Consider the following 16,582-nt stretch of genomic DNA (forward strand, 5'->3'; position numbering starts at 1 on the left):
CAGGACGATCACATTGTATTTTAAATAACAATTGGTTTGAGGTAGTTAGTACATCAGTAGTTACTTAATACAACACTACAGTACTATAATATTTATCCCATTACATTCACTTCGTGAACATTCACACGATGCACGGTAATGTAAAAACTAAATTTTTGGTTAATGATAGTCGGATTTGGGAAAATACACACTCTTACAAGAGACACACACAGTTACTAGATGCCTTAGTAGAAGGCTACTCTTAGTAGGAAACATAGGGTTTTCTAGGATAGTTCAAACAAATTCAAACTTTACAAAACTTATACATTACATCTTACAAACATCTTACAAATGCTTTCGTACAAACTAAGACACTAATATACTTATGATCTCACCAGCTTTAAAGCTGATACTCGCTTTCAAAATAACTTGTATTCTCAGGTCACCACTAGACAGGTACAGGTGCCAGGATTTTGAGAAGATGGAGTTCATTCAAGAATCATCTTTTATTTTGATATGTATATTTTGGTGCCTATAACTTTGACAGAACACACATGTATGAAATTATATTATTAATGCAATGGATGATGTTGTTGCTTATTTACTACTATTCATTGTTGTGATACTATACATGACGTCCTCCGATCCAGAACGTTTCCGCCGTTCTCGGTTTTGGGGTGTGACAATAAGTAAATGAGATCTCTCTTAGGTACGACATAATCAATATTCTCTCGGATTACAGACTCATATCACCAATCCTCAACTACTGACTTGATCATCGGAATGCCTCCCCGGGATATCCTCTTGGGACGCGACTGATGTATTTGATAGTTTAGTGTGACTGTAGGTCTTGAAGGGTTACACTCTGTCTGAGAACTTCATAGATTAACCTAACATCTGTAAACTATGCTAGCCTACTTGTATAAACAACATTTCATTTAAATCTATCATCCAAATGATATATACTGTAACACATACTATAATGAGCTAACTCACCTGAACCAAAAACTGAGGAATCACATCTACACGCATACTTGCAAGACACGGTCTCACGAACCACAAAAATGCCAATTAGAGGTCAAACCTCAAACTACAACTCATTCCACAAAGTGTAACTAAAAGTCAAACTTGATCAAAAAGTCAGTGACGAACTGGTCAAAGTCAATGGTCAACGAGTCGCAACCCAGGTGGTGTTGCAATCACATGAGGATAAAACAGTCAAAAAACCCATTTGAACCTCATGTCGCGACCTACTTAAATGTAATCGAAACTACTTTAAAAAATAAAAATTATCATATTAACACAAGTTTAAACATAAAATTTCTATATTTCTTGAACCTTTTCCGGTTTAATCTCATCAGAAGATTATGGATTGATTACATGGTCAACATAATGTAGCCTGGTTTCTCTCTGAAAAGATTGGCTTGTAGTGTCAAAATAACCACAAACTGTGTTGTGCCTGTCAGACAAGTTAAGATCCATGATATGATGAATGAACCACTATGAACATTGAACTCTTGCAAAATAATGGGCTTTACCATGTCCTTACGTGTATACCAAAACATATTTTTAATGAAATTGTACAGGAAGATAGAATTGTTTGGCTTTATATCCAATCTATATATCTAAAACTAGTATTGTTCCCTTGAAAACAATTGCGTTATGTTTCAATACGATGCTTTTATGACAATTATGGTCTAAGCATAAAAAAAAATTAGTGAAAGTTAAATCCAAATGAATGATATTATCACAGTGCATAGAGTATATGAGTTTAAAAAATCAATTCTAAAAAAAAGAAATTCCGTTATTAAAATTTAAATTCGAAATCTCCTACCCTACCCGAAACCCAAATACCCGAATTGTAATTCGGTTTAGTTATAATTTCAGACGAAAAAGTACGATTAACTCAACCCAATCCACCCAAACCCCGTAAAAATAATGGACCAACATTGCTAGATTGATGGTTGGGCACGAGCATGGATGATGTTGCTGAGTTTATTGGAAATTTATGTGCTTGTACTTTTATGTTAACTGAAATTGGATAATAATAAATTGATCGATCAACTGTCAATTGGATGACAATTGAATGAATCTAATTGGATGATATTTGAATACATCCAATTCCGTAAGAAACGAACATTTAATTCTGATTTTGAAATTTTAAAATCAAATCAATCAAATTACAATTGGATATTCAGATAGTTTTAAAATGTATTGATCTATTTAAATTAGATTGATTAATTTTTCCACATCCCTTATTTTCTTGATGAATGACACCCCACCATGAAGCCCTGTTTTAGCCTCTTCATCACACCTACTTCAAGGACATTATTCATGCTTTCTTAGTCATTATTCTCATACAACGCCATTATTCATGCTTTCTTTGTCAAAATTAAACTTAGGCATCAAGGTAATATGAATATGAATAAATAATAGTAAATAAAATACACTAATATTAAAATGAAAAGCAATTTGCTTCTTTCTTATTACGTGCTAAAAGAGTAGTAGACTAGTAGTGATTGGGATTTGTTTGGATAACATAAACAATAATATATTTGATTTGTTATGCTTTTATATATAAAAAAATGCTAGCTGTTCTATTCATAAGCAAATTATGGCGTTGACATATTATTTAAATCTAATTTGGACAAATCTGATTTTTTTCATAAAATAATAACACAATGATTAAATATAAAAACCACAATTATAACAATTATGTTAGCATTTATAATCCTAAAATTTGAATGAATCATATGAAATCAGCCTGCTATTCTAGGTTTATTGTATTTTATATTAAACAGCAGTTAATATTTTTCAGAAATTTTGTCATTAATATTTTATCTGTTCTTATGTTCTTATTAATGACTGAACTCCTAAAACTATCTTAACCTGACTCAATCATCTATAAAAATAGTTTGTTTTCACCCAATTGCACAACTTAATTCAAACTAACTTTTTCAACCCATTCCAACAACTTTTTTTTTTTTTTTTTTTTTATAAATAATGTAATTTATCAGTAACTTTTATTCTATTAGTTTTTTTTTTAAATAAATAAACCATTTTTTTAAAAGAAACTTAATTCTTTATAATATAAAAGTTTTTAATGTTATTTTACATTGATCAATCGTACTTAATAAAATGATAATATATATATATATATATATATATATATATATATATATATATATATATATATATATATATATATATATATATAGGGTTACATTTATTTGAGACCACCTATATTTTGTAAGACTGTAAGACGCATTTTTTTATTATTTTTATTTATTTTTTATTTTTTTAAAAATTTTTTTAGTTAATTCAAGTTCCGAAAATAATATTTTAAAATTTTTTTTTTGGATTTTTTCATTTATTTTGCATTTTAAAATTATTTTTAAAATTATGTACAATGTAATATTCTATTAGAATATTTTCATGTATTTTTCAAAAAAAAGGGATTTTTTTTTTATTTTTTTTATTTTTTTTAGTTAATTCAAGTTTTGAAAATAATATTTAAAAAAAAGAATTTTTAGATTATTCCATTTATTTTGCATTTTAAAATTATTTTTTAGAATATGTACAGTGTAATATTCTATTATAATATTTCACGTATTTTTCAAAAAAAATGGGATTTTTTTTATTTTTTTATGATTTTTATTTTTTTTAGTTAATTCAAGTTCTGAAAATAATATTTAAAAAAAGAATTTTTAGATTTTTCCATTTATTTTGCATTTTAAAATTATTTTTTAGAATATGTCAGTGTAATAATCTATTAGAATATTTCACGTATTTTTCAAAAAAAAAAAAAAACGGGATTTTTTTTATTTATTTTTATTATTTTTTATTTTTTTTAGTTAATTCAAGTTCCGAAAATAATATTTAAAAAAAGAATTTTTGGATTTTTCCATTTATTTTGCATTTTAAAATTATTTTTAGATTTGCTCTCACGGTCTCACAAAATTAGAATGGTCTCAAATGAACCTGAACATATATATATATATATATATATATATATATATATATATATATATATATATATATATATATATATATATATATATATATATATATATATATATATACCAACTATGTAGTTAAGCGTCAATGCCAATCAAATCATTTTTTTAGAACGTTCTGAACTTATTTCTTGTTAAGTTGTTTTCTATTGGTTATATAGTTTGATAGGTGTACAATATATATGTAAATTATTCAAAAAGTTGTCTATCATCTTTTTATAAGTACGCAATTTAGAAGTTCGGATATATCATAATAGTGGATACATGTGTCTCTTTAATGATTATATTATACATCATGATAAGCCAAAATCATAATTTTCCCCATAGTATTCTTGTACACAACAAGTGGTTTTCTAAGTGATGCAAAATGAGTTTGTATAACTCCAAATGCAGGTTCAACATTTTTTTAAGCTCATTCAATGTTGAGTGAACAACTTGTTCTTCAACAATTGCAGATAAGTAATTGACTTGACAGATGTAGCGCATGAAGGATATATGCCATGAATGAGATAACATGTCATAATATTTTCTTGAAAAATCACGGTGTAATTAACATTTGGTGCTCAATGTTGCAAAGACATCACTAAAAATAGGAGATCGATGGAATATATTAATATCATTACACAAACCCAATGTTTAAAAGAATGTGTGTCATATCCATAAGTCATATGTTGCAATCACTTCCAATATGATTATTGATTTTCCACTAAAAGCTTCATATTACCCAGCCAATACGGTAGATAAATGTTTCCATTCCTAGTGCACACAGTCAATAATGCCTATCATACTTGGAAATCTATGTTGTTCCCCGAATAAAGAAGTATTTATAAATTATCTTCATTTGAATTTCTAAAGTACTCTTCATCGAAGAATGAAAGACACATGCTCCAATATAGTTCTGCAATGGTGAAAGACCTTGTCCACCTATGACATCACCTTTAACATCACGCCTTTATTTTTGTAACATCCCGAAATATCAAGAGTAGAGTTGAAGGGGCTAAAAGAGTAAGTTGTGGAAGAGTGACTCGGCGAGTCCATGGATGGACTCGGCGAGTAGAGTCGGGACTGGGTCGCGTGTTAAGTAGCCGACTCGGTGAGTCAGTAAGGAGGACTCGGCGAGTAGGCGCTGAGTGGAGAAAACCCGGGGTTGAGCCCTATATAAAGAACATAACAGCCCACTCTCAGCCTCTTTATTCATCTCCAAGTCCAGAAACCCTTATCCTTCGTGTGTGAGAGATCCTATCTCAATTGGGAGCTTGAAGGAGAAGATTATTGAAGGAATTTTGGGAGATTGAAGGCTTGGAGCAAGGGTCTTTGCTTGGATTCGAATTTCATTGCAGTTGAGGCGTCCATTGGAGGTAATATCTCGTTCTTGGTCTGATTATATGTTGTTTATTCATTTTGGGGTTTGTGGGAACTTGTGTATGGATGTAATTGGAAGTCTAGAGGTTAGATCTGAGGTTGCTACCTCAGATCTGGAATGGAGAAGAATCAGAGAGCATGAAAGTCCCTGTGTTGGAGTGTTTAGTGAAGCTTTCATATCCTAAACCCTAAACCAATGTGCAAAAGGCCTAGATCTCTTTGGATTCACGTAAAGTTTGCCACTTTACGTGATGGATGAGTTGTAGGAGGCTAGATCTATGTTTTGGATCAATTGCATGGTCTGGAATGCTTCTGTATGGATTCAGATCGGTGGTACTCGGCGAGTCACATGGGTGAGCTCGACGAGTTGTTTGAAGGTGAACTGGGACTCGACGAGTTGGAAGAACAACTCGGCGAGTCGGATGTAGATGGCCTTGGACTCGGCGAGTTGTATGAACAACTCGGCGAGTAGGTTGAATATAGCCTTAGACTCGGCGAGTCTGTTCTTGGACTCGGCGAGTCTTGTCAAAGAGTTTCGATATTCTCTGGTTGAGTCGAGAATCGGTGAGTCAAGGGATGACTCGATGAGTTGTGTGCGAGAGGACTCAGAAGTTGTGGGACTCGGCGAGTCTCGGGGTGACTCGGCGAGTTAGGTCGCGGATTGAGTGAGCTCTGAGTATGGGAACTCGGTGAGTCATCGGGTTGACTCGGCGAGTAGGGTCAGTTAGGGGTTGACTTTGACCTTGTCTTTGAACAAGGGTTGACCAGTGATTTCCAGGGGTATTTTGGTAATTGTTGTTTATGGTTTTGAGTTCAGTGCATTGGTGGCTGTCCAGTGGTGGAGATCGTATCAGTGATCGGAGCAGCTTGAGTTACCTGTTCTGTCGGCAGTTTCGAGGTGAGTTATCCTCACTATATCGATAGGGTTTATGGCACCAAGGCCAACCCATTTTATCGGATGGAAATCCGGATAGTTGTCAGTTATTATGTTATGGGCCGGAAGGCATTATATGTTGTGGGCCGGAAGGCATTTGCGATGTGGACCGGAAGGTCATGGCCTGGAAAGGCGTATGTGTACATTTAGTATGTGGTCTGATTTGTAGGGTGATGCTATGCTAGTGACCGGCTAGGCTGGTATCTTGGTTAGGGTAATGCTATGTTATGTGATCTGTTGATCGATTGCTGATTGTGAGCCCTTATGTGATTATGTGTTATGTGCATGATTGCTAGGTTTGGGGTGTGACCCGGTATGCGGGGTCGTTCTATGTTCTGTTATGATATATATGCTTTTATGCTGTGAGCCGAAAGGCAATATGTTATGGGCCGGAAGGCAATATGTTATGGGACGGAAGGCATTGCGTTATGGGCCGGAAGGTGATATGTTTTGGACCGGAAGGTCGTGGCCTGGAAGGGCGTATATGTGGTTGGTATATTAGGGGTATCTCACTAAGCTTTCGGGCTTACAGTTGTGGTTTTATGTTTTCGGGTTCTCAGGAGTCTGTGACAAGGCAAAGGTGTGATCGTACCGTTCCTCGCGTTGGTGATTTATGATATGAACCTGGGAAAATACTCCGTTAAATAATGTATTGAAAACCTTTTGTAAAGATTTTATGGAATCGAGATGTTTTTGAAAAATTTAAAATTGGTTGTATTTTTCGGTCGTTACAATTTTAAATATATGTTATTGGGTAATAATAATATCCAATATATAAAGAAACAATAGTGGTTACATTTCAAATCTATGTTAAAAGTTGCTTGATTATATGTCGGGTTGTCCTATACTTCCTCTTCATTATTTTTAGGTATTTTGTGAGGTTTAGTTTTACAAAATATGAAATCAAAAGAGATTATCAATGAAAAGTTAAGATTTTATATGAAAGTATCTCAATATTATACTTTATTGACACCCACAATGAAATTATTTTTTTCATAATTTTACTTGTAACTGAAAAAACTTAGGAATAACAAAATTGTTTAGAAATCGATTAGGAATATGCAATTACTGAATTTTTTTAATCGATTATGCAAAATATGAAACGACAAGGAATCGTGAATAATCACATCATTAATAAGGAGATCGATAATAGGAGTGCTTGCAAATGGGTATTTGTTGGAATCTGAAAAGTGAACTTCTAGCAACCACAAGTATTGAAAATCAGAAGTCAGCAAGTTCCTAAGAATAGAAGGTGTCCTAAGTGAAGCATGTTCCGAGATTGACAGTTTGTTTAATCATTTATTGTTTCTTTTCTTTTTAGTGATATAACATTTCATAGGACTTAGCCTTGTGTATCTGTTAGTATAGCTTCATTTTATTACTTCATTCCATAGTTTATGTTTAGTCAAAAACATCCCATTTTAGTTTATCATCATGCATATTTTCTCTTTTTGTTATTTTTCTCCTTTACCGGGTACTTTCCAGTCTTTTGAGCTTATTTGCAGGATTTATCGAAGACTTTTTGTTATTGGTGGCTTAGAAGGGTGCGGGACCTATAGAGCTTGCGGTTTGCTTGTGGATTTGGAGTGGTGCGATTAGGCTTGGTGCTTGCATAAAGAAGAAATCAATTTGGACCTAATTTGCGAGTAAGGATGATGATGAGACGACGGGAATCGAGGTACAAGAAAATTTAAGGAGTATTGGGTCAATCATTAGAAGGCTTTGGAATGGCACAAATGGGCCCTAAAGAGTTATGATTGTGGGCTGAAGTTGAATAATTGAAGATTGGGCTAGAATGCATGATTAATAACCCAAGTCTCACATTCAGCGCGACCCACGCAGTCCGCATGGACTCTTATACGGTCCGCGTAAATTGTTCTGAACTGATTCTAGGTTTGACTTGTTGACTCTAATTGTGGAAGTTTGGTGGGTGGCTTTTGGCACCTTTTTGAATCCGAAAATCAGCTCCCTTTTGTTGAAGATTGGGGCCATTATTGAGGGGGATGACTTGAAAAATATACACCATATTCTCTCTCAAAAGCCTTGGAATATTTGAAGAATTTTTGGAAGAATAGTGTAATTTCCTTTCATCTTGCATCTAAGACAATGTTTGGTACCACTAAACTATATTGTTTTTCTTTTACTTTGGCCATGCTTGGCTAAGCTTTCATTTGGTTGATTAGGGTTTAACCCATGGATGATTATTTGCTTTGAAGACTTATCATTACATTGTGTTTGAAGTTTATGGGAATATTTTCTAGTTAAACATCTTGTGTTTATTTTTCTTTGATCATGAGCTTGGATGAATGAATGCTTGTATTTGTTGACTAATTTCTTGGTTAAGTAATGGACCTTCAAATTAGTAAGCAACAAATGGTTTATATGTTTGTTTTCATTTCATTTAGACCATGGAAATGTTTCCTCCATAATGATAATGTAAGCATTTGATTATCTTTTGGACTTGGTAACTCTTACAACTTAAATCTAATTGATTTTCACAAGATTTTGTGACTTCAATTAAGGAAATGTGTTAAGAGCTCCTCTAACCATTTTAATTTCTAAGAAGAGTTGAGGCAATTTGTGCTTATGAATTGCTATAGCCAAGTTAAACTAATTCACAAGTGTTATTCCATTAAGTCTAATGATAAGTAAATCATATCATCCATGAGGTGTACCCCAAAATCAACCAATTCCACTTCTTTGAATTTAATCCAATCTTTTACCTGTTTACTTGTCATATTTTTATTCTAGCTAGCTTTGATTTTTGTCAAACAATCGAAAGAACTAAACATTCCCCCCCCCCCCCATTTTTTTACTTTTAATTTTATTTTGCAAGTATTTTACAAAGAGATTTACATAGAGATTTAAACTGAAAAAATCTCCGTGGATACGATCCCTTTACCACTATACACTATTTTAGTGTAAAAGATTTAGGGTTATTAATTTTGTTGGCCTCGACAACCACCAAATTTTGGTGCCATTGCCGGGGATTGGTTTATTTTTAATCAATTTGTTTCTCTATGCCCAAATCTCAGCATACAGGCGATTTGATTTACAATCCAGAAATCGAAAAAGAACCAACGCGTTTAGCGAAGGAAAAGCGAATTGAACGTGGTCAAACTTCTAATCCTCACGGGGATTCGGAGGTTGAACCCGCTTCATCAAGTGATACGGAACCCGATTCTAGTCTTGACCCTCGCCAAGAAATTCCCGAAACACCACCCCTACAACAAAATCCACCCATTATTGAACCAATTGCAATGGCGGACAGAGGAGAAGTTCCCAAAAGAACCTTGAGGCAAATGATGGAGACCGATGTTACACAAACTCCAACCGGTATCAATTACCCGGTTTTGGAAGGAGGTTCGGAATTGAAGTCAAGTTTAGTCCATCACCTCCCAACCTTTCATGGATTGGAGAACGAAGACCCGCATAAGCACTTGAAGATGTTCCACATTATTTGCACTAGTTTGAAGCCACAAGGGTCAACCGATGACCAAATCAAGCTAAGGGCATTCCCCTTTTCATTGGCTGATAGAGCAAAGGATTGGTTATTTTATCTTCCCCCGGGGTCAATCAACTCATGGACCGACATGGCAAGAGCTTTTCTTGATAAATTCTATCCCGCTTCAAGAGTCTCAAGTCTTAGAAATGAGATTTGTGGAATCCGCCAAGGTCAAAATGAGACTTTTCATGATTATTGGGAGAGGTTCAACAACTTGTGCTATAGTTTCCCACAACACAAAATTCCGGAACAACTCCTCATTCAACACTTCTATGAGGGATTATTGCCAATGGAGAGAAGACTAGTTGATGCCTCAAGTGGTGGTGATGTTTTTAGTAAAACTCAACAACAAACAAGACAACTTTTCAAAACTATATCCACGAATTCCCAACACTTTGGCCAGCGCCAAGGCATTAAAAGAGACACATAACACAAAGTCAATGAAGTGGGATCATCGAACCTAGAGTCTCAAATCAAAGACTTAACCTCCGTTGTTCAAAAGCTAGCCTTGGAACCAACTACACAAGTGATGGTTTGTGGAATATGTGCAATAATGGGACATCCTACGGATATGTGTCCCATCCTTCAAGAAGATGCGGAGCATGTGAATGCTACAGGAGAGTTCCAAAACTAACACAACAAACCATCCGGTTACCAAAATGCTTACAATTCAAGTTGGAAGCCAAATCCCAACATGAGCTACAACCCAAGACCATTGCCTCAAAATGCATTAGTTAGACCATCCTATCCGCCACCACAACCTCATTACCAACATCAACAACCACACTATCAACCCAAACCGCAACCTCCACGTCATTATCAACAACCTCCTCAATCTCAACCAAGTAGCTCCGAAATGTGTCTTGAAGACATTGTCAAATCTTTAGCCACTAGTACCCAACAATTCCGAAAAGAGACAAGGACTAGTATCTCCAACCTTGAAGCACAAATGGAAGATATAGTTACATCCATAAGCAAGTTGGAATCTCATGGTAAACTCCCTTCTCAAACCGAAAAGAACCCAAATGTCAATGTGGTGACCTTGAGAAGTGGCAAACAAGCCGGAGAAAGTAGTTCAAAGAAGAAGCCAAGGGAAGAAGAGGAAGAAATAGAGATCATTCCCGTTGAAGAGCCTATAATCAAGAACGATGCACAAGTTGGAGCCCCAAAGAAGACTGCTCCTCTAGTGACACCAATAGCCATTCAACTACCGTTCCCTTCCCGATTTGCAACTTCAAAGAAGAATATGGAGGAGAAAGAGATCTTGGACACCTTCCGAAAGGTGGAAGTAAACATTGCTTTACTTGATGAAATCAAGCAAATTCCAAGATATGCAAAATTCTTGAATGAGCTTTGCACCAACAAGAGAAATTTGAAAGGAAATGCGAAAATCTCGATGAACGAAAATGCATCCGCGGTATTTCAAAGGAAGCTTCCACCTAAGTGTAAAGATCCCAGAATGTTCACGTTTCCTTGCAAGATTGGAGATGTCACTTTTAGTAGTGCTATGCTTGATATTGGTGCCTCTATCAATGTCATGCCCTACTCGGTGTATGAATCATTGAATGTCGGACCCTTAAGTGAAACCAGTGTCATAATATCTCTTGCGGATAAATCAAGTGTCTTTCCTAGTGGTGTTTTGGAAGATGTCCTAGTACAAGCAAACCAATTGGTCTTCCCGATGGATTTCTATGTGATTGACCTAGATGAACAAGTATCTTCAAAATCAGGTATAATCTTACTTGGTAGATCATTCTTGAAGATGGGTAGAACAAAGATTGATGTGTATGCGGGAAGTTTAACATTGGAATTTGATGGTGAAACAATAAGTTTTAACATTTATGATGCTATGAGGTATCCTAGTGATGTTTCATCTTTGTGCTTTATAGATGTTGTCGAACCATTAACTCAAGAATTGTTCGAGTTGTATGATCATGACATGTAGGAGACGGTTTTGAGCAAGGGGTTTGATTGTGCAAAATTAGCTAAGAAGTTGAAGCTCTACTCGCTAGACCCCGAAATTGAAAGATTAGTCAACAATTTGGAGATCAAGAAGACCACCCAATTTAGTGTGAAGAAAATTGATTTACCTCAAACTCACACGAGATTGCCACCCTCCCTTGTCCAACCGCCAGAATTATAATTAAAGGTCCTTCCTCAACATTCGAAGTATGTGTACTTGGGAGACAACGAGACTCTTCCGGTCATCATTTCAACTCACCTAACCAAGTGTGAAGAAGAACTACTCCTCAAGGTGTTGAGGGAACATAAAGAAGCAATAGGTTGGACGATTGCGGATATCAAGGGTTTGAGTCCCTCCACTTGTATGCACAAAATCTTAATGGAAGATGAATGTAAGCCGAGTAGAGACGCGCAAAGAAGATTGAATCCGCCAATGATGGAAGTTGGTAAGAAAGAGATTTTGAAGCTCCTAGATGCGGGAATGATCTATCCAATCTCGGATAGCAAATGGGTGAGCCCGGTTCAATTCGTACCGAAGAAGACGGGAATGACGGTGGTCAAGAACAACAAAGGTATGATGGTCCCCACCTGTGTGCTAAACGGGTGGAGAGTATGTATTGACTACCGCAAAATCAATGCATGCACACGAAAATATCACTTTCCATTACCTTTCATTGATCAAATGTTAGAATGGTTGACCGTAAAATCCCACTATTGTTGTCTCGACGGGTATTCCGGTTTTCTCCGGAAAATCCCGGTGGCACCGGAAGACCAAGAAAAGACAACTTTTACATGTCTATTTGGCACTTTCGCATACCGTAGAATGCCATTCGGATTGTGTAATGCCCCGGCCACTTTCCAACGTTGCATGGTTAGTATCTTTTCAGAATATGTTGAGAACATAATTGAAGTTTTTATGGACGATTTCATGGTATATGGCAACTCCTTTCAAGAGTGTTTAACCAATCTCACCAAAATTTTAAAAAGATGCATTGAAACAAATTTGGTTTTAAATTTTAAGAAATGTCATTTCATGGAGATTCAAGGTCTCATTTTGGGTCACATTGTGTCAAAGAAAGGAATTGAGGTGGATAAGGCAAAAATCGATGTTAGTCAAAGCTTACCTTACCCGACTTGTGTTCGGGAAGTTCGTTCTTTTTTGGGCCATGTAGGTTTTTACCGAGGATTCACCAAGGACTTTTCGAATATAACAAGACCAATGTGCCAACTCTTGCAAAAGGATGTTGATTTCGAGTTCAACGAGGCGTGCAAAGAAGCTTTCAACAAGCTCAAAGAGCTGCTCACATCCGCACCTATCATGCAAGCACCAAATTGGGATCTCCTATTTGAGATTATGTGTGATGCAAGCAACTATGCAATAGGCACCGTTTTGGGTCAAAAGAATTGGAGGGCCTCCCATATGATCTACTATGCATCAAGGAAACTAGACAATGCTCAAAGCAACCACTCTACCACGGAAAAGGAGCTATTGGCCATAGTGTTCGCCTTAGAGAAATTTAGACAATACCTACTTGGTACCAAGGTCATAGTGTATTCGGATCACGCAACACTTAAGTACTTGATGACGAAGAAAGACGCAAAGCCTAGACTCATCTGGTGGATTTTATTGTTACAAGAATTTGATTTGGAAATCCGGGAGAAGAGCAGATGCGAGAACCTTGTTGCCGATCATCTAAGCCAGATCACTTCAAATGAAACTCCTCTCCCATTTCGGGATGAGTCTCCGGATGAGCATCTCTTTTCCCTCACTCAATCTACTCCTTGGTATGCCGATATCGTTAACTTTTTGTCACGAAGAGGTATCCTGACACATTCACACGTGCTCAAAAAGACAAGTTGAAAAGTGATGCAAAATACTATGTGTGGGATGAACCTTATTTGTGGAAACATTGTCCCGATCAAATCATTAGGCGATGTGTGACCCAACAAGAGCACCAATCCATTTTTCAATTATGCCATGAATTTGCTTGTGGGGGACACATCGAACCTAGCCGGACTTTGAGAAAGGTCCTTGAGTGTGGATTATTTTGGCCAACCATGTCACGCGATTGTTACTTGTTTTGCAAAATTTGTGAGCGGTGCCAAAGGATGGGAAACATTTCGAAATAGAACCAACTGTCCCAAAATCCAATCCTCGTTTGTGAAATTTTTGACGTATGGGGGATTGATTTCATGGGCCCATTTCTCGTCTCATTTGGCAACGTTTATATTTTGCTCGCGGTTGACTATGTTTCTAAATGTGTTGAGGCCAAAGCCACAAGATCAGACGATGCCAAAACGGTTATTGAGTTTTTAAAGTCTAATGTTTTTGTGAGATTTGGTGTGCCTAGGGCTTTGAGTAGTGATCGAGGGACGCATTTTTGTAACAAGATGATGGAGGCTTTATTGAAGAAGTACAACGTGATCCACCGTGTTTCAACAACCTATCACCCTCTAACAAATGGTAAAGCGGAGGTTTCGAATCGTGAAGTGAAGAGTATACTTGAGAAAACAGTGAATCCCTCAAGAAAAGACTGGAGTTCAAGGCTTGATGATGCCTTGTGGGCCTATCGGACCGCATCTACAACCCCAATAGGAATGTCCCCGTTTAGGTTGGTCTTTGGAAACCATGTCATATCCCTGTGGAATTGGAACACCGTGCATTTTGGGCGGTCAAACGATGCAACTTCAACATTGATGAGGCGGGAAGGCATAGGAAGCTTCAACTCCAAGTGTTGGAGGAGTTGAGAAATGACTCCTTATAAAACTCAAGAATTTACAAGGAAAGAACAAAGCTTTTCCATGACAAGTCAATTACCCGCAAACATTTCGAACCGGGACATAGGGTTTTGCTTTATCATTCGCGATTGAAATTATTTCCTGGAAAGTTGAGGTCAAGATGGATAGGTCTGTTTGTTGTGCTAAAAGCCTTTGAGCATGGAGAGGTTGAAATTCAAAGTGAAGAAACGGGGAAAATCTTTAAAGTCAATGGGCATCGATTGAAACCTTTCTATGAAGGTTTTAATGCAAATGTCTTAGATGTCATCCAATTGGATGCCCCGGTGTACTGAAATCAAGAGGGAAGCACGTCTCGCCAAAAACGTTAAAGAGTGGAATTTTTGGAAAACTAAACGTTTTCGTCTTTTCTAGTTCCGAATAAATGTCTTAGATCATCCGTTTTTTGCATTTAACATCTCCTCTTCTTCCTTCTGGCAGTAAAAGAATGTCAGATTTAAGGGCCCGATGTTCATATTGGTCAAAGAGCAATTTTTTTTTTGGAAATATGTCAAGCCAATTCACGCGGTCCGCGTGTACTCAAGGTGTCGTCTGCGTGTTTATTAACACGGACTACGTACAATCCCTCAAAGTGTCCGCGTCCAACGAAAGCAAACAGAACAAGTTCAGTGTAATTCACGCGGTCCGCATGTACTCGAGGTGTCGTCCGCATGTTTATTAACACGGACCACGTATGATCCCTCAAAGTGTCGGCGTCCAATGAAAGCAAATAGAACAAGTTCAATGTAATTCACGCGGTCCGCATGTACTCAAGGTGCCGTCCGCGTGTTTACTAAAACAGACTGCGTGTTATCTCCTAAGTTGTCCGCATCCATTATCGAAGAACAGTAGGGCATCGTGAAAATTCATGCGGACCGCGTGTACTTGCAGTTGCGTCCGCGTGAGTTGTTGACCGATGTTGACCGCATTTTGACTAGGTTTGACCGCAACTTAATGCCCCTAAACCCCCTGCCGTCCCTTCTTCCTTCCCACTTATTCTTCTTCCTTTCCCCTAACCTCCATTAGGGCACCTCCATCTCCACCACTAAAACTCAGTTTCCCGTCAAACCGCCGGTCGGAATTTCGCGAAACCACCGCCATTCTTCTCCAAATTCAGTGCTCTACAAACCCTACTAAAACAACGGTCTGATCTGTTGCTATATCTTGGGCACCACCACCACCCCATCACCACTTCCCGGCCGATTTTCGGCCAACTCCGGCCACCTCTCGCGATTCTGACACCATCATTGTACTCCTCTTGGACAAGGCGACAAACCCCACCAAAAATATTTCCCTAAGCTCTCCGGAAAATTTCGTTGGAATTTCAAGCCATTGCCGGATTCTTCGGGTTTTCGCGGTAAATTTCTTCTCCCGGGATATTGAACAAAGCTTAAAGCTTGGGGTGGAGAGTTGCAAGATTTTCAAATCCTGAATTTTCATGCGCAAATTTTGAACTTTCAACAAAAACGGGTACTTTCTTTCCTTTGTTTTAATTATTCAAGATGCATGTCCGTTCATGTGCTATTGCATCAAATGAATCTAGGAATTATTTCTTGTTTTGATTGTTGAATTGCTTTAGAAGTCCATAGGGAGTTAGTTGGTGATTTGGATTGACATATTGTTTGTTGAAATTGTGGTTCGTGTAGTGGTTATTTTTCATGCATGAAGTCCATGTCCACATATAGGAAGCGCCCGACTGCTGGCCGAGGCAAGGCCCCTACTAGAAATCAAAGTGATGCTCCCGATATCCCAAGATTTCGGGATGCCAAGGTAGCCGAAAACTACACAAAGAGCTTGCCTAGAAAGGTTGCATCCACCAAGTTCGTGTGCAAGCCCACTTACGAGCTCCCCACTAGAGAGTTTAAGGGGTTCTTTAAGGGGTCACCCAATTGTTCCGTAACATTAGGTGGGAAAACCTTCTCAACCTCATGGCGCACACTTACGAGCTCCCCACTAGAGAGTTTCTTGCCGATTGCGGGTACGATAGCGAAAAAAAAGAAAGCCGCATTCCAACTTCTAGGGGACCGAAGGTACATCGATTTTGTAACG

At 37.2% G+C, this 16,582-nt stretch overlaps 1 protein-coding gene across 1 annotated transcript; it reads left to right on the plus strand.

Moving 5' to 3' along the window:
* Positions 1-11,042: 11,042 nt before the first annotated feature.
* Positions 11,043-11,939, plus strand: LOC145099275 (uncharacterized). Its single transcript, XM_079036869.1, has 2 exons — positions 11,043-11,663; positions 11,742-11,939. The coding sequence occupies exons 1-2, from the start codon at positions 11,043-11,045 to the stop codon at positions 11,937-11,939; spliced, it is 819 nt and encodes a 272-aa protein (XP_078892995.1).
* The last annotated feature ends 4,643 nt before the right edge of the window (positions 11,940-16,582 follow it).

Source organism: Lactuca serriola, chromosome 4 (assembly GCF_051521515.1).
Source record: "Lactuca serriola cultivar US96UC23 chromosome 4, Lser_US96UC23_V15, whole genome shotgun sequence".
Taxonomy (NCBI): Eukaryota; Viridiplantae; Streptophyta; class Magnoliopsida; order Asterales; family Asteraceae; genus Lactuca; species Lactuca serriola.

Bases quoted from the DNA above. Each gene is read 5' to 3' on its own strand.
- LOC145099275 (XM_079036869.1), top strand. From the start codon at position 11,043: ATGGAGGAGAAAGAGATCTTGGACACCTTCCGAAAGGTGGAAGTAAAC. The intron at 11,664-11,741 runs GTTTCATCTTTG...CATGACATGTAG, and splicing joins CTATGAGGTATCCTAGTGAT to GAGACGGTTTTGAGCAAGGG.